The sequence below is a fragment of the Arachis hypogaea genome, chromosome 19, assembly GCF_003086295.3.
Source record: "Arachis hypogaea cultivar Tifrunner chromosome 19, arahy.Tifrunner.gnm2.J5K5, whole genome shotgun sequence".
Classification (NCBI taxonomy): Eukaryota; Viridiplantae; Streptophyta; class Magnoliopsida; order Fabales; family Fabaceae; genus Arachis; species Arachis hypogaea.
Window position 1 is genome coordinate 149,121,029 of NC_092054.1, and position 23,005 is coordinate 149,144,033.

The window sequence follows — 23,005 nt, forward strand, 5'->3', positions numbered from 1 at the left end:
ACACCTCCTATATTATATTATTATTTCGTAAACATTTACTAAATTAACAATGAGAAAAATAAAAAAATTAATAACAACATTGAAAATTATTCTAAAATATTTTTCCAATCAATGTTTAGAAGAAAAATGTTAAAATAAATTATTAAATTTATCTCTAAAAAGTTATTTTTTTAAAATCGATTTCTGTAAAATTTTTAAATTAAAATTAATTTTTTAAAATTTTTTTAAGTTAATTGTATTAATCATTTTAATTTATTAAAAAGTCACCAAAGACTAATATAATAATCTTTAAAAAATAATTTTGATTTAAAAAATGGTAATTTTTTTAACTTCAACTTCACAAATAATTCACAACTCTTTTGAAGATTGAAGATTATGCTTTGAACTTTCTTCTTTTCCTGTTCTTTCTCTTTAGAGAGTCTCAGATCTAAAATCGAGAAAATCACACTCATAATCTCAATTCAGCAAAAGAAGAAGAAGCGGCGGAAATGTCGAGCGATAGCGACGAGGATGCTCTCATCTTGAAAGCGCTGCAGGAGCAAGAAAAGCGCGATGTTAACTACGGCAAACCCTCCTCCAATTCCCGTAAGCCCGTCGCCAATTACGTCCAGGCTCCTAAGCGCGGCGGAGCTCCGGCCGCCGCCAAGCAGGCGCAGAGCAAAGGTCGTGTGGCCGAGGACGATGACGACTCCGAAGTCGAGATGCTCAGCATATCCAGCGGCGAAGAGGACAACGCCAGAGCTCCGGCTGCCGCTGCCAAGGGTCGCGGAAGGCCGGGAGCTCGAGACAACGAACGCGCTTGGGACGGCGAAGAGCCTAGTTGCTGGAAGCACGTCAATGAAGCTGACGTATGCTATAATTCGATGATTTTAGATTTGCGTTCATCTAGAGCTAGCTCAATTTGTTTAGATTTTCTGAATGACAAGTTGATTTTGTGTTTGCTTGGTTGAAGAAGCATTAATGAATGCTGAATTTAATTGAACTTTTTTCTTTTTTAATTATTATTATTGTGTTGTGTGTTCGTTGTGCTAGGGAATTAGAAAGTGATATTGATGCAAGTAGTTTTGGTGGAAGTGGTGTTTATGTTTGTATGGTGGAAGAAGTAGTTGTTGTGGAACTTGTGTTTAATTTGGTATTGTTGGGCTTGTTGGGCAGCTTGCTCGCAGGGTTCGAGCGATGAGGGAATCAAGGATAGCACCAGTGGCTCAGAAATACGAGAATAAAGCCACTGCGGCAGGAGGTCCTAGAAAGGGGCTCAATTACACGCAGTCTTTTCCTCGCGGCATGGAATGTGTCGATCCACTGGGTTTGGGGTAAAGTTCATTTTGATGCTTATCTTCCTTTTGTTGCGACTTTTTTTATTGTGTTTTTTTACAATCTGTCATTGCTTTAGTTCATTTAGTTTTCTGCGGACCTAATCTTGGTGATTGTTTGTAGGATCATAGACAACAGAACACTAAGGTTGATCACCGAGTATTCAGAGAGTTCTCACAATGTTGACAATGAAGAGCAGGATCCCAACCTTCGAGGTAATTGTTTTCTGTTATTAGATTATGTTATCCCTAGGAAGCACTTTTTAAAATCAACCCTGACATATGAGGTGTTGTTCTGCATTTATTATTGGGATAGTATTCTCTAAAGTGAGGATAGTTGCAAATTTAAATAGTAAGCTAGTAACATCCCTTGGAATAGTTTTGTTGAATCCACATGCAATGACTGTTATTAGTGTAGAGGTGATTGGTTCCTCACTCTCACTTTGTAATTACATTCTCTTTAGAGGATCCAAATCCCAGTATCTGCAGCTGCAGATAGTATTACTTGGATTGTGGAAGTAATTTTTGGTTCAATTTAGTGATTTACTTCAGACACTTAGTGCTTGTTTGGCTAAGAACCAAATGAAATTCTGGAAAAGAGATATTTTTGGTTATATATTAACTTGTTTGGATTGTATTTGTTTCCCTAGTATTACTTTTGAGGTAGCCATAATTAATTTTGGGAGAATTAAACCTTAATTTGCCTTTCATTTTGTGAGAAATATAAAGTACTTTTGAGTTTTGAGATGAAATGTCACTTTTCCCCATACATTGACAGTCACCTATTTACACACCGTTAAATCATAGTCAGGGGTTTGAATCCCGCCTTGTGCATGCATCAACCCATTGGCTAGTGACAAACCTTTAAATGGAGTTCCGATCCGTGACAGATTAGTCTTTGGCCTGTCGGTTTGGAGGATATTATGGAAAAAAAAAATCATATTATTTGTTCTTTTGGTAATTATACCACTAAAAGTAATTGTATTTGATTTCCCCCACTCTCACGATGCATTTAAATTTCTCAAGGAGGTGGCCATGGTTAAGCCACAAATCTGCTTATCTTATTCATTTCCTTGAGACAAAAAAGCAGAAATTTATGTAGACACACACTTGCACACATTTTATATGGCAAGGGATGCTTTTATCATTTAATATAAAAAAGTAAATGTGATGGGTTTGAAATAGTTTGGCCAGTATCGGCCTTTTGGTTTGGGGAGAAGAATATTATGTCTATGTCTCCCCATGTATGTGTGTTTGTCTTTGAGTGTCTGTGAGTGTAAGTCTGTCTGTATTGTTTATCTTTCTCTGGTTTAATTAAGGGTCATAATTTGATAGTATAATATAAAATGGAGGGAAAGGAAATTCCATCAATTTTTGGAGGGAAGGAATAAGTATGTTTGTGGGTTGAGGGGGCTTTGTCTTTCCAGTACTTGGCTTGTGGATTCTCCATTTCCATTTTGATCAATTATTGAAGGTAGTTGCTATTATATATATTCCTTTACGGGTACAGCAGGTTGGTTGTGTGGAAAAATGCAATAAGCATGGATGTTATAACTTCTTGCTTCTGTATCGAACACTCAAAATTTATGGCTAATGTCCATTGAAATCATATTGAAACTCTTAATTTATACAGAGAATTTATAATCACAAATTACAGTGTGCAGATATAGGTATACTGGGATATCTAGTATTGCATAAACTCTTAGCAAATGTGTTCTGCTTTACACAAGTATGTGCAAATAACTAGCATGTGTTGTTTAGATTGGAAACCTTGTTACTTCCTCTCCTTGTGGTCTTTGTTCATATGATTATTATTGAGTGTTACTTAGGTTGATAGTGTACTTGATGCCTTTATGCAGAGAAATTGCTTTATTTTTCCGAGAACTTCGATCCAAAGCTGTTCTTATCACGAGTACATGCTAAAACAAAAACTGAAGATCTGGTAGCTGGTGCACGTGCTTTAAAAGCTGATTTCCAAAGTCGTACCGAGCAGAAAAAGCAGCTGGTTAAGGATAACTTTGACTGCTTTGTCTCTTGCAAAACCACAATTGATGGTATGTGGTTGATTTATTATTATTGTTATTATTATTATTATTATTGTATGGTTTTCAAACTGCAATTTTAACCATTGAGAATCAATCATTTATTCTTGATGACTGGTACTCCTATCATGCTCATTGCTCATGTTCTTACTCTATTTCCATTTGTTGTCCGTTATATCTGTAAAATGTTAGGTTTAATATCACTTTTTTATCCTCCTTATCTGTCTTGATGTTCCTCTTTTATTTATTTATTTTTAAAAAATCACAGCTATTTTTGCACTATCCTGTGGCTAGCTTTTAATGGAATATTTTGTTTATTGAATGTTGAGTGTGCTCTACAACCTTAGATCAATTTCTCTTGATTACTTTGCTGGTTTTAGGAGTTCAAAAGAGGCAAAATCTTTTAATATATATGCAATATACACCATACACACCTTTTTCTCCTCGGGTAAATTCAAACACACCTTTTTTAGTTTTTATTCATTATTTAGATATCAAGTCAAAGTTAAGACGAATTGAGGATGACCTTTAAGAATTTGGGACTTCCCATATGTTTAATATTATTCAAGAAGTTGGTTTGTAACACAATCATGCATTGAAGCCTTTGCAGGCTAAACATGCCCAATTCACATACTTTCAATGACAGACTTTTGAGACAAACAAATTTATGTGATAGGATTGATTTTTGGCCTCTATTTGGTGTAAAGTGCATGATCTGTTTAGGGTTTAGAGTATTTCCCTCTTTGGTGTGTTGAGAGATTGGAATGCTATGCTAAGTGCTATAATTGATAAAGCGTGCAGTGCATGCCAATCCTTCTATATATTCGCTAAAGGAACTCAAACTGGCCATTTACAAAGTACCAAACAGATGCCAGAAAAGTAATCTCTTGAAATAATATCAATAATCGGAAGGGAATAATTAAAAACTTTAGATTTTCTTCCAACAAATACACCAGAGGACTGCAAAAATCGAGGTTTATTATATACGCTTTGATTCTTTATGAGAAGCAAACTCAGAACTGTCTCAAGAGATCTTGATTCACGCTGATGGATAAAGATATGAACCACTTAATCGAAATCTAGACTACACACTATACACAGTTAGATACAAAGTGGTTAGAGCCCTACACTTTTGGAACATGTCATTCAATTTTATAAGAAGCACTCTTTTTTTTCCCCCTCAGTTTTATTTGGTGAACTGAAACATGCTGGCCTTTTTTTTTTTTTTCCCTCTCCCCAACCACTATACAGATATTGAATCAAAGTTAAGAAGAATTGAGGATGACCCTGAAGGATCTGGGACCTCCCATTTGCATAGTATTATTCAAGGAGTTAATTTGCAAGCTAATCGTGCTTTGAAGCCTTTGTTTGAGAGACAAGTGAGTGAAGTCTAAATTTTACATTTTCTTGTGGTGTCTTTTTGAATATTTCAGAATTAGTTTTTTCCATGAATTATTTGGATTGTGTAGGCTCAAGCCGAAAAAATTAGGACTGTCCAAGGAATGCTGCAGAGATTCCGAACCCTTTTCAACTTACCAAGTACTATCCGTGGTAGCATTAGCAAGGGGGAATTTGATTTGGCAGTCAGGGAGTACAAGAAGGCCAAGTCAATTGCTCTTCCTTCTCATGTACGAGACTATTATATTGATTTAAATCTTTTTATTGGTTACTCTTGTTTGATTGGTGGTGGTAAGCTATATTATTTTAGAGGTTTATTGAAATTTCAATATTTATGTCACTGAGGTTTTTTCCATTGAAGAGTTGCCATTCGTTCCAGCATTTACCATGTGATATAATATTTATGGATTTTCTCTTCTTTTCCTGAACAACTTGTCATGCTCTTTTCTTATTGAAGTTAGCTTTTCATATGATCTTGATTCAGATTCAGGTGGGGATCCTAAAACGTGTTCTCGAAGAAGTTGAAAAAGTGATGAATGAGTTCAAGGCAATGCTTTTCAAATCTATGGAAGATCCGGAAATAGATCTAACAAGTGTAAGTTTTTAATTTCTTCACTTTAACAGCCATTTCAGACTCGAATTAATTGACAGAATCATCAACCTAGAAGGGAGGTAGCATTTCAGGCAGTATCCTTGTTTGTGATGACTGATTTTATGGTTGCTCCTACAACTTTCTCCGTGGTAATTAATGCATAATGCTGCATCAAGCTATATTTAGAATGAATTTTGGTTAATGGGTTAAATACAATGGAGCATCAAGGATAGCAGGTTTGATGTTTTCTTAAAGATTGGTATCTACTTGAAGCTTAACCGTTTCATTCGCATTTGGTGTGGTATTTCAAACTGTTAATTGAGTCATGTCCCTGGTAGTGGATTAGTGGTGTTTGATGAGGAATTTGGGGTACTCTGCAGGAGATTTTGGGTTGACCCTTTGTGTAACCATTTATTTACAAAAATTGCATTGCCTCGGTAAATTTAGAATAAAACATGACTATTCAAATTGTTATGTGAGAAAAGACTAAAAGACTGAGTCTACCCTGATAAACATTATACATTCTGGAAGTTGCTGAATTGTATGAATCTATTAAGTAGTATTGCCTTCTTGTTTTTTTGTTTTTGGTCTTCTATCTGTATTCTGCTTGCAGGGTGATTTTTACACATGTTTATTCTCCATGTAGCTTGAGAATACTGTGAGGTTGCTGTTGGATTTGGAACCAGAGTCCGATCCAGTCTGGCATTATTTGAATATACAGGTTTGGAAATTTTCTTCGTACCCATTGTTTGAAATATTTGTCATGTATTTTCATATTTTGCTGCTAGAGTTGTTGTAACTTTGCATATATATTGTGTAGCTTTATAGCTCCCCTGTCCAATGTCCCTTTTACTTTTAATATTCTCTCTTTTAAGCTTCACTTATTCCTTAAGAACCTTAAGGCTTGTTTGGATTGTGAAAACATTTTCTTTTTTCATTTCCAATATTTTTTGTTTTTAAGATTGTGAAGAAAATGAAAAGAATAAAATCGTGTTTTCTATTTTCTTTTCACTCACAAAATCCTGAAAATAGAAAATGTTTTCACAAAAACAAGCCTTTAGTTTTTACTTTGAGATGGCTGAATGTGGAGTCCATTGGGTTTGTTTCCTTTACAGAATCAGAGAATCCGAGGTTTGCTTGAGAAGTGTACATCAGATCATGAGGTCAGAATGGAACATCTGAAGAAGGAATTGCATGAAAGGGCTCTTTCTGATGCTAGGTGGAGGAAGATTCAAGATGAATTGGGTGAATCTGTAGGTGCAAACTGCATTAAGTTGATTGTTGGGTTGTTCTTTAGTTGACTTAAGAAAATGGCATTAAGTTTTTCCTTTTTAATATTCTTTTTACAACTATTGTCAGTCAGATATCAACAGCTCTCCTATTGTTGGTAATACCCAATCTCATCTGGTAGATCTAACTGGTGAAGAGGTTGATGCTCTAAGAGGAAAGTATATCCGTAGATTAACTGCTGTAATCATCCGCCACATACCAGCCTTCTGGAAGGTTGCACTCTCTGTTTTCAGTGGAAAATTTGCTAAGGTACTATGAGTTTATTAATTTATTTTTGACTTAATCTATGTATACATGAGTTATTTGTGACATTTTTATTTTGAGTCTTAATTTAGGCATGTCTGAATCATCATGCTTAAAAAACTCTTCCACTTCTCGTTGTAATCTAGCTGCCGTCCTTGATTGCCATTGCCTTTTTAACTGGGTTTACTGCTTTATTGTTTTTTTGCTTTTACCATTGTATATCATGATACATGACAGAGCTCAATGGCGTCGTTTGATTCATGTAACCGACCCCACCTAGTGGGACAAGGCTTTGTTGTTGTTGTTGTTACCATTGTATATACTCTATTTTAATGCTGTTTATTTTCTTCAAGATGTCATAAGGAATCACATCTGCTATATTTTTGCATCTTTTTTTCTTTCCAGTCTTCACAAGTTCCAACAGATTCAAATACCAACAGTTCTGCTAATAGAGTTGAAGAAAAAGCTGGAGACACAAAATACTCAAGTCATTCTATGGATGAAGTTTCTGCAATGATATGCAGCACAATTTCAGTTTATGGAGACAAGGTAATTGCGCTCTATTCATTTTTTTCTTCATTTAAAAACGTGTTCATTATCTCAAAACTCAATTTTTCATCCATTTTGTTTGTACTCAATTAGAGAAATGTTTGCTTTGAATGGATGGTGCTATTTTCTTACCAAAAAGGTAAAAGGATTATCATGACGTTTGAGCCCTGTGTTCGATCTGGATATACTTGGTGGTAGTGTCCTTGATGCTTCTGGTCTTTGATTATTTTTTCCATGATCCTGTGCTGGAAGGAAGAGCCATTTAGATGGACCTATTTTCAGAACAAGAACTTGTGTTTTTAGAATATGTATTTTTCTGTGAGTTGAGTGTGAAAGTGTCCGTGTATGTTTTCTTTTGTTCCTTTTTAAATTTATCTTAAAGTGTGTGGGATGTATCCAAGAAAGCTAAGTGGTTTATAAAATAAATGCATTCATCATTAGATGCTAATGGTATCTTGCTTCTGAAGTAGTCTCTTCTATGTTTCGTTTTTCTTTTTTAACACGCTTACATGTGGGCCCTCTTCCTTTTCTGTTGTCCTAGTTGCTATATATGGAAACCTATTTTAAATAGATATACATAAGATCATCAGGCTACATGCATGCCAAAACCTAATTCAGTAATTTGTAGAAGCATTATTGTCCTAGTTGTTATTATATGGAAACTATTTTAAATAGACATACATAAGATCATCAGGCTACATGCATGCCAACACCTAATGCAGTAATTTGGAGAAGCATTCATTAATTATGGTTGGTTTAGAATGTAGGCTGCAGGTTTTCTTCTTTTTACCTTTCTTTTAACACCCCCCCCCCCCTTTCTTTCCTACTTACGCTTCCATATTCTGATAGTTTCTCATTAGCGCAGGTTATTACCATCTTTAGTGATCTAGAGGAATCAAATGTCCTCCGGTCCTACATGAGTGATGCCATAGAAGATATATCTAAAGCATGTGTAGCTTTTGAAATGAAGGAAGCTGCTCCTCAGATTGCTGGTATTAATTTTTGGGGTCTAGAGTTGTTGTCCTTGTTAAGTTTTTGAGTGTATGTCTTTCTTTTTGTTTCAGTTGGTGCTCTGCGATCACTGCAATCAGAGATTACAAAGATTTATGTTCTGAGGCTTTGCTCTTGGACGCGAGCATCAGTTGAAGAGATCTCAAAGAATGTGACATGGGTTATTGTTTCTATTCTTGAACGGAACAAATCACCTTACGCAATCTCATACTTGCCTTTAACATTCCGTTCAATTATAGCTTCAGCGTTGGATCAGATAAATACGTAAGTCTAAATGATTATCTTATAGGATCTGGTATGGTTATATTTCAATAAAAGACACACAAATTTAAAGTTCAAAATATGTATAGTTGTGTATGTACAATAAAGCTTTGCACCATGATACCTTTTTTTTATACCTTTAAAAAAAAAAAAACTTTTAAGTTCTTCATATGTCTTAGTCTTACTGTCAAACACAGTTTAGTGTTTTGGGGGAAATAGGGAAATGCGTAGTTTTCTTAGCTCATACTTTAGAAAATCATGATTGCAGAGGAAAAATCTTAGGTTTAGATTTGTTAGTGGTCAAGTCTAACTTTTCAGGTGGAGCCATGGAGGACCCATAATGGTTCTAACTAGCTGCCTGCCACACAAGGGCACTTACGACCTTTAGGTAGAGTCCCAAGGATAATTTTGTATCTATAACTAGAATTAGCTCAATATTATTGAATATTAAAATAAATGATGTTAATGCAATATTAGAATAGGTACAGACTATAGAACAGATAAACCTCTTCCTGGTTGGTTCTAGTTATTTTTAAACGATGACACGGCATACTGCAGGCAACATACTTTTTTGTTTTTCAGTTGTCATGGACTCATGATATTTACTTTATCTAAGTTCTAAAAACCTGTCTTAATTTTTCAATAATCATCTCTTCAGGATGCTTCTGTCCTTGAGGAACGAGGCAACAAAGTCAGAGGATACATTTATACAACTTCAAGAAATTCAAGAATCTGTCAGATTGGCATTTTTAAACTGCTTCCTTGATTTTGCTGGTATGTTGGATTAGTTGTCTGATCTTGTCTCTATTGTCCAATAGCTTATTTCTTCCCGGTAAAAGTAACAGCAGAATGAAAGAAACCCAGTGTAAGTATAAAATGGTGGTGCACTTGGATTTTTAGTTAAAAAGTTGGCTATTTTGGTTGATTTTTAGGTAATTTAGAGCGTATTGGAATTGAGATTGGCCAAAATAGATCAGACATAGAAGGTTCCCAGTTAACAAACGGATATTCCCATGAACTAGAACAAAATGCAGCTGATGGTGTTACCGATCCACATCAACAATTATTGATTGTTCTAAGTAATATTGGATATTGCAAAGATGAACTTTCGTATGAATTGTATGAGAAATATAAACATATCTGGCAGCATTCCAGGTACTTTATCATAGTTGTTCCTTCTTAATTTATGTACGTTTTTGAGTTCTTGTAAAATATTGATGCATTTATCAGGAATGGTACTATTTCAGTTCAATTTGATTTGATGATCCAGTTGGATTGTGTGAGAATTCATTTAATACGTTGATTTGTATATAGTTAATTTCCTAAGCTATATAGACAAAAGAGATGGGACTGGGATTCCAATTTGGCTATAAATCATTTCAAATGATCAAATGTTTTCTCTTTCAGAATCCCATGGTTGAATACTTTACTTTGTGCTATGTGGTGCTTTCTTGAAATATTGTATCCTACTTTGTATTTGCTGACATTCTGGTCCTTGATTTTCCTATGATTCAGAGGGAAGGATGAGGCAAACGGTGATGATGTACAAGATCTTATGATTTGTTTCTCAGGGCTTGAAGAGAAGGTCCTTGAACAATATACTTTTGCAAAGGTAATGGAGAAAGTATTGTTTCCATCTTCTGCAAGGAAATAAGTGGGAGGAAAACGTATGAAATTTAGCAGTCTAATCAAAGTTAAGGAGCATTAAATTACTTAAGTTGATATTGGATATTGTTTGACTTGTTGATTTTGTGGAAGGAACATTTCTTGGCAATGTATTACCTCCTCTTGTTGACATAGTTGAAGATAATAAAATTATGTTAGAATAATAGATGTTGCCTCATCTTTCACAAATATAAATTATTCAAATAGTGATCATTTTCTGAACAAACTCCCAGACCCCCCCCCCCCCCCCCCCCACACACACACACAAAAAAAAAGGGTTCACATTGCATTAGTCAGCAGCTACTATTACCCCAAAGAATGCTAGCCTGTATTCTGTATAGCCTAAGTTTCAGTCATTGAGGTGGGATAATGGAAGAAACTGAAATTGAGAAATTAATAGTTGCTTCTGCTTATGTTACCGCAAAGTTCTAAAATCAGATCAGCCAACAAAAGATGATCAATGATTAGTTGTTATAAAATGCTGGACAACCAGGTTTTTTTAATGAATGAATGTACAGGCTTGTTGATGTTTACACCTTTGTATGGCATGATGGAATAATAGATATGATGTATTGTACAGTGATTTGCATTTGTATTCAGTTTGGTCCAGAATGAAAAAGACTGCACATTTTAATATATGAACGAGAGGGGGGGGGGTGCGTTTACTAATACTGGATACACACTTTCTTGTTAGAAAAAATGTACACAATATAGTCCAGCCTTAACCATCAAATACATTGACGCTTTCTTCTATTTTCATCAGGCAAACTTGATCAGGTCTGCTGCCATGAATTATCTGTTGAACTCTGGCATTAATTGGGGAGCTGCACCTGCAGTTAAAGTGAGGAACTAGTGACAACAGTGGTTATTGTAAATGTTATAGTTCTCATTATGTGGTTGTTTGTTTTACCTTATGGTGCTTGGATATGATGTTTCATTTTATGCTGGTTTCTTTCAGGGCGTTCGTGATGCTGCAGTAGAGTTATTGCACACATTGGTAGCTGTTCATGCAGAGGTAATTATTGCATTTTATATGGGATGTATAAATCCTAAATTCAGTTCTTTTTTCTTTAAAATGGTAAAAATGAGTTCTATTGATGGAAAAAGAAATACAAAATTACTTAAGAATGCAATAAGTCAAGCTTAGTATCTACATGTATCCAAGGAGGCTACTTTAAAGCATACTCCACATGGTGAAAACCACAAGAGCCATGAAACTATGGTATTTTAAAGTGAATCTAGAGATGAAAAATTTCCTTCAAGTGTCTGAACATTCTTTTTTCCAACGAAGGACACAAGGAATAGAATAACTCTCCCATACTAAGCTTCTTACTTGGTCAAAACCTGTTGGAATTGCTGAAAAGTAAATGCTCCAACTTGAGTGCACAAGCTTATCTGCAAGGATGCTGTTTAATGAAGAAGCAAATATGTTGCTGTATTTATATTATTGAATTAACACTCCAGGACTACTGTCTATATGAAGCATTTGACCTTATAAGGGGCTTTTCTATATCAAAGAGGTTTTCACTTTTCAAGGAGTTTTTAGTGTTCCGAAAGTTTAAACAAATACGTCGCTGTTTTCTATTAAGATGAATAAACATTCCACGACTACTGTCCATATGAAGCACTTGACCTTAGAAGGGGCTTCTCTATATCAAAGAGGTTTACACTTTTCAAAGAATTTTTACTGTTTTTCTTTCATAAAGTTTATGGTAATTTGACTTGTCACACTTTTGTGTACCTCATACTAACCTTATGATACTTTGCTGTCCTTTCTTCTATATAAGTTGAATTGCTAAACTTAGCTTGTTCACGTTAGTTTTTGGCCACACATTTAGAAAGATTGAGTTGATAACCTGGTGTTTTCAACATTCTAGTGACAACCACATCCTTGTTTAGAAACTTGGTTATTAAGGTCTGTTTCCTTTTTGGGGTTTTAAGCGGTACCTGATGAGTGATGAGTAGCTATGTGTATAAATAATTGTTTTTGCTTTATTTTCTTCAAAGTACCATGCTGAGCTGAATTCTTTTTTGTAGGTTTTTGCTGGTGCTAAACCCCTGTTGGATAGAACACTTGGCATCCTTGTGGAAGGTTTGATTGATACATTCATCAGCATTTTTCATGAAAACGAAGATAAGGATCTCGGAGCACTTGATGCAAATGGATTTTGTCAGCTCATGCTTGAGGTAAGTTTTAGTGTTATTGTTTTAAGCCTTAAAATGATAATAAATATGGTATATTGAGCCTAGCTGAAACTTGTGGCAGGCCTTGACCTTGAATTGGGCAACCACAGTTCACTTTGATGAATTGGGAGAGAAAAAATGATGTAGCATTAGTGTATTATCTTTGTTCCATGTAGCTGTCTCTCCTTTTTTTTGGGATACCTTTTCATCCACTCCTGTGTACTGTTTTATCTATACATAAATAAAATTCTTTCTTTTGATATTGCACCTTGCCACAAAAACTATGCCTCTTTCTTTCTCCCAAAACCCACTAACCTCATCAAAAGAAATTGATCTAGTGATGTGGGGTACACCATGATTCTCCAAAACTGCCGAACATAGAATTCCACAAAGAAACAGCCATAAAGCAGTGTAAAAACAAATGTGAGATCCTTTCTGAGTCTCTCGAACACATAACACACATTTGGGAATTAGCCTTATTTGGTCTTCGGACTTATAACTTGTCATTGGTGTTAATTCTGTTAAGCATAGCATTCCAAACAAAAGATTTGACTTTAGAGAAAGCAAAGACTTCCAAGTGGGTTATCGAGAAAAAAAGGTGCAATATTGGAGACTGAGATAGAGACAGAAAAAAAGACTTACAAGTATACCCGAAGAATCAAGAGATGACAATCTTTTGTCAGGGTTAGTGGACAGAGGGTCATTATCAAAGCAGACCTGAAAGTTACCTAACTCAATGGATTCATTATCACTAATATTTCTAAAAAATGAGAGTTCCAAGAGTAGGAACATTCCTGAATTGAATAGAAATCTCTAATAGGGATGTTATGGAAGGAGGATAGGTGATAAAGATGGGGAAAAACGAAGTTAAAAGGAGCATCCCCTAACCAATGATCTTCAAAATAAAAATCGAGAAGCATCCCTGACTTTCAATAAAACCAATGGTTTGAAAATAGTGTAACCACTAGAAATAAATTTCCAAGGCTAGAGTGAGTTGCATGTGAAGCAAAATTTGCATCCCATCAATTTCTATTCAAGCCATGCTTACTAATAATAACCTTATGCCAAAGGAAATGTGGTTCTAAAGGAAAACACCATAGCCATTTTGTTGTCAAACTAATGTTTTTTGATACTGGATTTCCAAGACCCAATTGCTTTATTTTTATTTTTTATTTTTTACATGTAGATTGCAAATCTCCCAACTCACCAAAACAGACAAAAGGAAATCCCTCATAATCTTCTCAATTGTTTTAGCCATTCCCTTTGCTATGCGAAACAAAGATAGGAAATAAAGAGGGATGCTTTATAAGCAAGCATTCATCCATATCATCTTCCTGCAGATTTATGGAGTCAAAAGTATCTGTAGAGACCGTCTTATCATCATCTTCCTATTCATCATTATCTCTTACTACTTTCTTTCCTTTTCGATCTTCTGCACTCAGAGGTTCTGAATTGGGAGGATCAAGATCAATATTAGGAGGTTGACACTTCTTGCTGTTGAACTGGCGGTGAATGATATTTCCAAAAATAGCCTTCAATCTTCCATTGCACCTACACTTGTTTGGTCTTCTTGCTGGGTTGGTTGGTTTCGGAGACGGGAAAAAGATTAGCTTGATTTCCTGATGTGGGAGGCCCCGGTCCCTCGCCGATCTCGAAAAGACATTTCGTTTCTCCAATCTAGAGAAAACATTTAGTTTAGAAGGCTCCTGTCAAGAAAAGATATGATATTTTGGATACCTTAATCTAGAAAATACATTAGGTTTAGGTTTCCGCAGATAATGACATAAAGCACTCCTTATGATTTAACTTTTCTTTTCATCTTCTCGTACCCAGAACACCCTTTTATTGTTGAGAAATCGTAAGCGAAGTGTCCATTTGGAGGACTTAAACCTTCTTTTTACCGCTGGTGCTTAATAGTCTTTCCATTTTCTAACTATTCATATGGTAACCTTCCAAAGAGCATACTATATAATGATAACCTTCTGAAGAGCATACTATATGATAGTTTTTCCATTTCCTATCACGTTAGAATGATAACCTTCTAAAGAGCATACTATATGGTTCCTCTCCACTTATTTTCATTTTGCACTGCAAAGTGACTTATAATGAGGTTCTGTGGCGGTAATTTACTTTAAAAATCCTTTGTCTTGGTAACATGAGCTTTCTTCTATAGTCGGAAGAATCAGAAACTCTTTTCTGCTGTGAATCTTCGAAGTTTGAAGTAACAAGGAAACATGATTTTTATGACAGTAATTCTGAGTTACATGTAAAGAAAGAGGTGGTAATCTTGTACATGCTTACATGGCGTTCACCTGCAGTGTTTATTTAGAGTTTTTGACATTATTATAGGATCTTTACTATTTGTATATATGACTGCATATCATTGTTTGGTTCATATAGTCTGTTTCACCTAGTAAGAAAATAATTTGGTGGGTGCAGTATTTACGATGAAATTGTTTGGTTCAAATAGCCTATTCCATCTAATAAGACGACGACTTGGTGGTGGTTGCATATTCTTAGACATGATAAATTAACTTCTAGCATAGTTCTAATTAATTGACTTGTATCTATGCAGCTTGACTACTTTGAGTCCATATTAAACCCATATTTTACGTCTGATGCAAGAGATTCTTTGAGGTCGCTACAAGGTTTGCTTTTAGAGAAAGCCACCGAGAGTGCGTCTGATGTTGATAATCCAGGGCATACTCGTCGGCCCACTCGGGGAAGTGAAGATGCAGTTGCAGACGATAAACCACAAGGAACAAATGTATCACCAGATGAACTCATTGTAAGGAACTTGTTTATGTTGTTTGCTATTTGTTTTAAAAGTCTCACGTCGCCAAGAAATAAAGCTTGGATAATCTTTATAACCACCTGAGCAATTTGCTTTCCATTAAGCTTTTAAGCTTGAGTCAGGTTACTCAATTCTAAGAACTAAGATGATATTAGAGTCTATTCTATAGTTCTTGGATCACTTGAAACTGTTTAGTCTTGCAAACTTAATGCTTTAAATGGCCCAATCTTTTTAAATGTTTGACCAACCCTTTTCCTATGAACTTATCTTTGAGGGTAAGTAGCCTACTGAAGTCTAAAGAAATGTTTGGGTGGGACTTGGGGTTGAAAATGAGGTGCAAATTTTCGTGGCTCTTGTACCATTTGGTTTGAATTTTCTTTTTCTGGCTAAATTTATTGTCTGAAGGCTCGTATCATGTATTTCAGGCTCTTGCGCAGCAATGTAGCTCTGAGTTTCTTCAACCAGAGCTTGAGCGGACACGCATTAACACAGCATGCTTTCAATAATCCATCCCTTTGGACTCGGTGCCGGAACCAGCAAAAGCTGCCTTCAAGAGCTCGATGGATTCTCCTAGCAGAGCATACATGGGTAGCCATAATACTGGATCCCCGAGTTTCTCGCGGCATAGATAGACATTGATGAACATATATTAGAACCCATATTCTTTTGTTTGTTTGCCTATTGTATTCAGTGTGTAACTTTGTTCATATGGTTAATGAGAAATTGCATTTTTTTCCATTCTTCTTTTTCTTTGGTCTTCAAGGTTGACGACGATACCAATTTACCAGCTGAATGAGTTTATATTTAAGTTCACGTTATTTGTACTCCTATTTCAAAATGTAAGTGGTTTTTTGAAAATCAATGTAATTAGACATTAATGGAGCCTTGGGATGTGTACACAGTAGATCAAGTGAGTCGATTCAAAGTGAAATTCTTGAGTGGCTTGTTTACCACGATATTACGCTTTGCATTAAACACCAAATAATTGCATAACTAGATTTAAATTCGCAGGTTCTGTGGAACTAAAATTAATTTAATTTTATACGTAAGAAATTATTTAATAAATAAATATATATATATATATATATTAAATTTAAATAAAATTATAAAGATATTATACATTCTAGTTAGCGGTGTTCGTGAACTAGGATTGATTAGATTTGATTTTAGTTCTAAAAGATCATTGGGTCTATTTTGATCTTATCTGAAAGTGATCCAAAATAAATCAGGTTGACTTGATATAAAATTAGTATATATAAATTTATAATTTTATATACTAAAATAATAAAATTTTATTTTAAAAATTAAATTTAACAAATATTATATCAAATAAATTATTTTAAACAAAATAATACCGTATAATATAAAAATATTAATTAAAGTACTTTAAAATATATAATTTTTATTATAAAAAGCGACTTCGAACCGGATTGGGTGACCCAAAACGTAAACCAAAGCCGACTCGAAAATAACATCGCGTAAAATAACAAATCCGAACACGGCAAAGTATGCTTTGGGTCTGGACCGGATTTTGGGTTGTGTCGGATCTTAAACACCCCTAATTCTAGTATTTAAAAGAGTTTATTACCTTTTTTTTTTTTACCAAAGATATGAGACTTGAACCCGCAACTTCTTAATTGAGTATGGGGAGACTATGTCATTTGAGCTATTACTCATTGGCAAAAGAGTTTATTACCTAATACATATGTTTAACAAACTTAATATTATAGTACAAGAATGAAGCTATTAGATGTAATGCAAATATAAATATAATGTTTTAATAATTAAAAATAACATCTATGAATCATGACATCATGCTTTTTTAACATTATTATTATAATTTAAATAATATTAAAAGATATAAATTGTTGAAAATAAAAGTGATATATATGTGACAAATTAGACAATATAAAATCGATAAACACAATTAAATCAAAAATAGCAAAATAAAACTTAATAACATCGTAAGAATTTCATATATTATAGTGTTTTAGGAGTTTATCACCCAAATATATAGTGAGCAAATTGTTTAGTAAATTAAAATAAAGAATCGTGATTAAAAACCAAAATTTTTAAGTAATTGTGCAAAACATTAGTAATAATAAAGAAAAAATAGTGAAAGGCATAAGATTATGCGAGAGGAAATAAAAAAAATATAAATTGAATGTTGATTTATACCATAAACATGAATATAAGTAAAAATAAGAAGAGAGAATAAATTAAGTTTTGTTAACCAATTTATATCTATAAAAAAATGATATTACTATTAAAGGTATAGAGTAATTTACATAAAAATTAAAAATTAAAAGGTAAGACAAAACACTACTTAAAAAGATTAAAAAGTAATACAATAATAAAAAAAATTATAAAAATGACGATTTCATTAAAATATTTATGTAACAGTATTAGAAATGATCTAACATGTCAAGTGTTTGTTGTGTTATTATTTGATTTTTTTTATACATTATAAATAATTTGATATATAAATAAATAGATAAATAAATTTTCATAAAATAAAATTTATTCGCCAAATAGAATATATAATATTAGAATTTAGATTAATACTAAATTGATTATACAAATATTATTCTCTATAGTAGCATAAATATAGATTTAAGATAGATATTTTTTTATTTTATTATTATAAATGATATGATCATTTTATACGAAACATAAATGTTTATATATCATTCTTCTACTATAATACTATTTTGAACTCTTCCTTATTATATATATTATAATAGATTCTATTATATGAATTTTCTTTACATAGATTAACCCTCTTTAACTTTTCAGTTTCAAATTGAAACTTAATTTAGTACTTTTTTATTTTATATTTATTATAGATTAACCCTTAATTTAGTACTTAATTGACAAAACCTAAATAGGAAAAATAGACAAAAGTACACCCAAATTTTTACATGGTGGACAGATGTACTCCTGAATTTTTTAACGAGTCATTTGCACACATGAATATAAAACTCCGTTGTCAATTCTACCCTTCCGTGACCTGAGTAAATTTTGCTGGCGGTGGTGGAGGCCAAATGGCACGGTATTGTATGATGTGGCCAATTTGAGGTGACACTGTGAAAAATAGAAATATTCATTATGAAATTTGATGAGATGAAATAAATATAAGAAAAAGGAATAATGAAATCACTGTTCATCCTCTTCCTTCTCTAATCTTTGTGCTAGTTCTACTTGCCTTCCGATCAAGCTTGTTCAGATACTCCCATGCTCCAGTATTGATCCGTTGCAGTCTCAACATTGCAGCATCAAATTCTTGAGTTGTGGTGGCTCGACAACACTCCCACACAGCCCCTTTGAGTTGTTTGTCCTTCCATCTCTTTGTGAAATTATTCCAAATATGCATATCACAGAAGCGATAATGAACTCCAGGCATAACTTGTTGCATAGCCGGAATTAGACCCTGTTCAATTAATATGTGTAAATGCATACCTTTTGTTGGTCACTAATGAAGTTTCAACCATGAACCTTGTAGTTGTCCAAGTCATTGTGTAAATGCTCCAAGAACCATTTCTAGTTTTTTCTAGTTTCTGAATCCACCACGGCATAAACAATTGGAAAAATCTGGTTGTTGGCATCTTGATCTATTGGAGTGAGTAGAAGTCCTCCATAGAAGCCTTTTAAGAATGTGCCATCAAGGCCAATGAAAGGTCTATACCCTGTGTTAGGGTTCATATGGTTCAAAGAAATTAGAGAAGGAAGAAGATGAACAGTGATTTCATTATTTTCTTTCCTTGTATTTATTTCAACAAATTTCATAATGAATATTTCTATTTTCCATAGTGTCACCTCAAATTGGTCACATCACACAATACCGTGTCACCTGGCTTCCACCACCGCTGAAAAATTTACTCCGGTCACGGAGGAGTAGAATTGACAACGGAATTTTATATTCATGTGTACAAATGACTCATTAAAAAATTCAGGAGTACATCTGTCCACTGTGTGAAAATTCGGGTGTACTTTTGTCTATTTTTCCACTTAAATAACTACGAAACAGCGAGAAATTATTGAGTAAAAAGGAAGTTAAAACCAATTTCTTGACGATTCTAGATTTCTGACGGTGCTTTTGTCAATTTTCTTGCAGTTAACACCGAATCCAAACTGATTCTTAGTTATGTTTGTAGATTGCAATGAAGCTTTTGATAAAAAAAATAAAGTAAACAAATTGGTATCAAGCATTGGCATATAATGTGGATAAATGACCCATATAAATTATGTATTGCATAAATTTATATGATTTCGCCAAACTAAAAAATGTTACGAGGTCCATCAAGACCACATTTTTATATAATTTGAATTAGTCTAATTTAAACTATATATTTATAGTAATTCGAATTATACTGATTCAAATTACATATACATATACTCAAGTACTAAGTCGAATTAAGCTTATTCGAATTACACACTAATTTACACTAATTTGAATGGGCTAGTTTTGAATTAGTCTAATTTTCGTGCCCATAGTAATTCGAAACAGACTGCTTCGAATTACTCCTAGTTTTGCCTATATAATAAGTAGTTCGAACTAATCTCATTCGAATCATTTTTCCAAATCCATATCCCACCAAATTTTTTTGTGATATAATTTAAATAAATTTATTAAAAAATTTTATTAAAAATTATATTTGCTCAAATTTCAAATATAATAATACTCTTTTACATAATTAATAATTTAAAAATAAAAAAAAATTCATTTCATGCGAAACAATTAAAAAAAAGATTAAATTTAAATGCAAATATTCATGTATGTATTCAAATTTTAAATAAAATACTCTACATAATTAATAATAATTTAAAAATTAAAAAATATTTTATTCCATGTAAAGCAATTTAAAAGAAAATACCTTAAAAGATGTTAAGAGTACTGTAAATATTTGTAATGTCACAGTGATTTAGGTAAGAAAATAATAAAAATATATTTTTTAATTTTTAAATTATTATAGACTGTATAGAGTATTTTATTTAGATTTTGAGTATATGCATATATTTACCTAAGTTACTAAGACATTAGAAATTTTGATAGTACTCCTAACATCTTTTAATCCATTTTTTTAAATTATTTTGTATGGAATAAAATATTTTTTTGTGATATAATTTAAATAAATTTATTAAAAAAATTAATAATTTAGAAATAAAACAAAATATATTTTATTCCATGCATTAAAAAAAACTAACAAAATATTTAATTACGAGACTTTTTCAAAATATTGATAAGCTATCAATTCGAATTCTATACAATACTCTTCAGCCCATTCTTGATAGCTTATGAGTATTTAAAAAAAAAGTCTCATAATTAAATAATTTGTTAGCTCATTTTTTCTTTTTAAACAGTTTTGTATGAAATAAAACAATTCTTTTAAATTTTTAAATTATTATTGATTATGTAGAGTATTTTATTTAAAATTTGAATACATACATAAATATTTGTATTTAAATTTAATATTTTTTTAATTATTTCGCATGAAATGAAATAATTTTTTAATTTTTAAATTATTAATTATGTAAAAGATTATTATTATATTTAAAATTTGAGTAAATATAATTTTTAATAAATTTATTTAAATTATACCACAAAAAAAAATTTGGTGGGATATGAATTTGAAAAAGTTATTCAAATGAGGTTAATTCGAACTACTTATCTAGGCAAAACTGGGAGTAATTTGAAACCGCCTGTTTCAAATTACTATGGGCACGAAAGCTAGACTAATTCGAAGCTAGTCCATTCGAATTAGTGTGAGTTAGTGTGTGTAATTCGAATCAGCTTGATTCGAAGTAGTGCTTGAGTGCGTGTGTAATTCGAATTAGACTAATTCGAACTATATAGAAATGTGCTCTTGGTGGAACGTTGTAACATTTTTTTGGTTTGGTAGAATTATGTAAATTTATGCAATGCATGGTTTATATGGGTCATTTACCCACATAATGTCCCTACATTTTTCGCCCATACATTCCTATTATTAGGGTTTAGATGACATTTTAAGGACCCATTTAGGAAGCTTCAAAAGTAACTTTTTTTTTAGCTTTTGATTTATGAAAAGTAGTAGTGTCTGGTGTAATTTTTAAAATCAAATTGTGGCTTTCTAAGAAGCTAAAGAGCTTATAGAGAAGTTAAAAAAAATGACTTCTCTCATAATACTACTACTTTTTATCACATTGAGGAATGCTAGGGGGCCAGCAACATTTGAAATTTATAACCATCAAATAGCCATCAATGAGGTTTTTAATGGTGTGAGATTAATGTGAGATTTCATCCAATGGCTCACTCTTCTTTGATGGTTACATGCTGGCCAGAATTTAATAAAATTGCTGGCTCCCTAGATTTTTCCTATCACATTTCTATAAAATAAACATTTTTAGAACTAAAAATCTAAACATAAAATAACTTATTTATAAGTTACTTTTAATATAGTCATTTATTATTTAAACTATTTTTTTAAAAAGAGTTTAATTAAGTTGTTTACCCAAATTGACCTAAGTAGTAGTTTAAAAATTATTTATGTTTATTGATGTGATAATACATCATTAGTTGTGTAAGACTCTATGAAAATTAAATTCTTTTCAATATTACATTGTTAGTCATCAAAACTTAATTTAGTATGAAACATATATTTAAATATGATTTTGAAAAAAAAAATGGAAATGATTTTGGTACATTAGGTTGCTCCTTAAGCAAGGTTCTGCTTCGAGTTTTTGTGAATAGAAAAAGTTTTCGCTAAAAGTTAACATCATTATGATTTAATGTTCTCTCAACTCAAATATTATTATTTCATGTAAATGGGTTGGACAAAAAGCAAATTTCAAAGTTATGCAAAGAAATAAATAAATTTTAGAGAATTTTCGGAGATGAGAAACTTATTAGGTTGGGAACAATTAACATGTGAAAGCTTGGAAAGACAATGATGCAAACAAGCACAATTAAGGGTTCATAGACATTACATATATTCAATGAACTAAACATGAATAAAATTAAACTGTCCCATATAGAGACAACCACTCATATCCACCTACATTAAGCACTTGCTTTGTCTTCAATTTCACAAACAAGCCATTGTTACTATCCATAAAGCTTTAACAATTATGAGTTCCACTTACCAAAACTTTGTTGCAAAAGGAAAATATTTGAAGTCAGTTTTTTTTTTTTTTAATTTATTTATGATATATTTATTTCTAATTGGTAAATGATGACTAAATTGATAGCTAATAATATTTAGTGTTTTTTGTTTTACAAAATTCCGCCATTGAATTAAAAATTTCTTATTGCTTATGTTTAAAATTTTTCTTATAGATCTATAAATGCTTTAGGTCTTATGTCATTACAGTTGAACAGATATACACACGTCTTTTTTTTCATGCTACTTTTTAATGTATTTTCTTTCTGTAAAAAGTTTCTTGTATTTTAAAAGGAAAAATAAATGGTTCCTGCCACATGTAAATTAAACAAATTGTTTATCATTATTGAATTGAATAAGATACCTAGCATATAACTATAAATGATATATAAAGAAAAAAGATAGATGCACAACAAATGTCACCATTTAATTAAAAAGAAAGAATGAAATGAGAGAAAAATAAATCAATCATCAAACTTGAATATGGAATGGTATACATCTATATATGGGACGTGTTTATTGCA

The 23,005-nt window shown here is 32.5% G+C and overlaps 1 protein-coding gene across 3 annotated transcripts; it reads left to right on the top strand.

Annotated features, from left to right (window-relative positions):
• Positions 1–334: 334 nt before the first annotated feature.
• LOC112779856 (exocyst complex component SEC5A) lies at positions 335–16,080 on the top strand. 3 transcript variants are annotated; one of them, XM_025824208.2, is made up of 21 exons: positions 335–848; positions 1,156–1,313; positions 1,438–1,529; positions 3,173–3,367; positions 4,607–4,734; positions 4,825–4,983; positions 5,238–5,348; positions 5,992–6,066; positions 6,461–6,598; positions 6,705–6,884; positions 7,284–7,427; positions 8,293–8,419; positions 8,492–8,702; positions 9,358–9,473; positions 9,632–9,854; positions 10,215–10,311; positions 11,128–11,205; positions 11,323–11,379; positions 12,402–12,551; positions 15,124–15,336; positions 15,768–16,080. In XM_025824208.2, the coding sequence occupies exons 1-21, from the start codon at positions 489–491 to the stop codon at positions 15,846–15,848; spliced, it is 3,093 nt and encodes a 1,030-aa protein (XP_025679993.1). In that variant the 5' UTR covers positions 335–488; the 3' UTR covers positions 15,849–16,080. The 3 variants fall into 3 exon arrangements, 2 of the variants coding, with proteins under 2 accessions (XP_025679993.1, XP_072084878.1); XR_011878039.1 differs by having other exon boundaries at positions 340–848; positions 11,128–11,234; XM_072228777.1 differs by having other exon boundaries at positions 340–848; positions 6,461–6,602; positions 6,709–6,884.
• Positions 16,081–23,005: the final 6,925 nt, after the last annotated feature.

What these genes read in the sequence shown, in the direction of transcription:
- LOC112779856 (XM_025824208.2), top strand. Translation starts at nt 489, where the DNA reads ATGTCGAGCGATAGCGACGAGGATGCTCTCATCTTGAAAGCGCTGCAG. An exon ending in GCAGGATCCCAACCTTCGAG is followed by an intron (nt 1,530 to 3,172) that starts GTAATTGTTTTC and finishes GCCTTTATGCAG; the next exon opens with AGAAATTGCTTTATTTTTCC. An exon ending in AGCTGCTCCTCAGATTGCTG is followed by an intron (nt 8,420 to 8,491) that starts GTATTAATTTTT and finishes TTTTTGTTTCAG; the next exon opens with TTGGTGCTCTGCGATCACTG.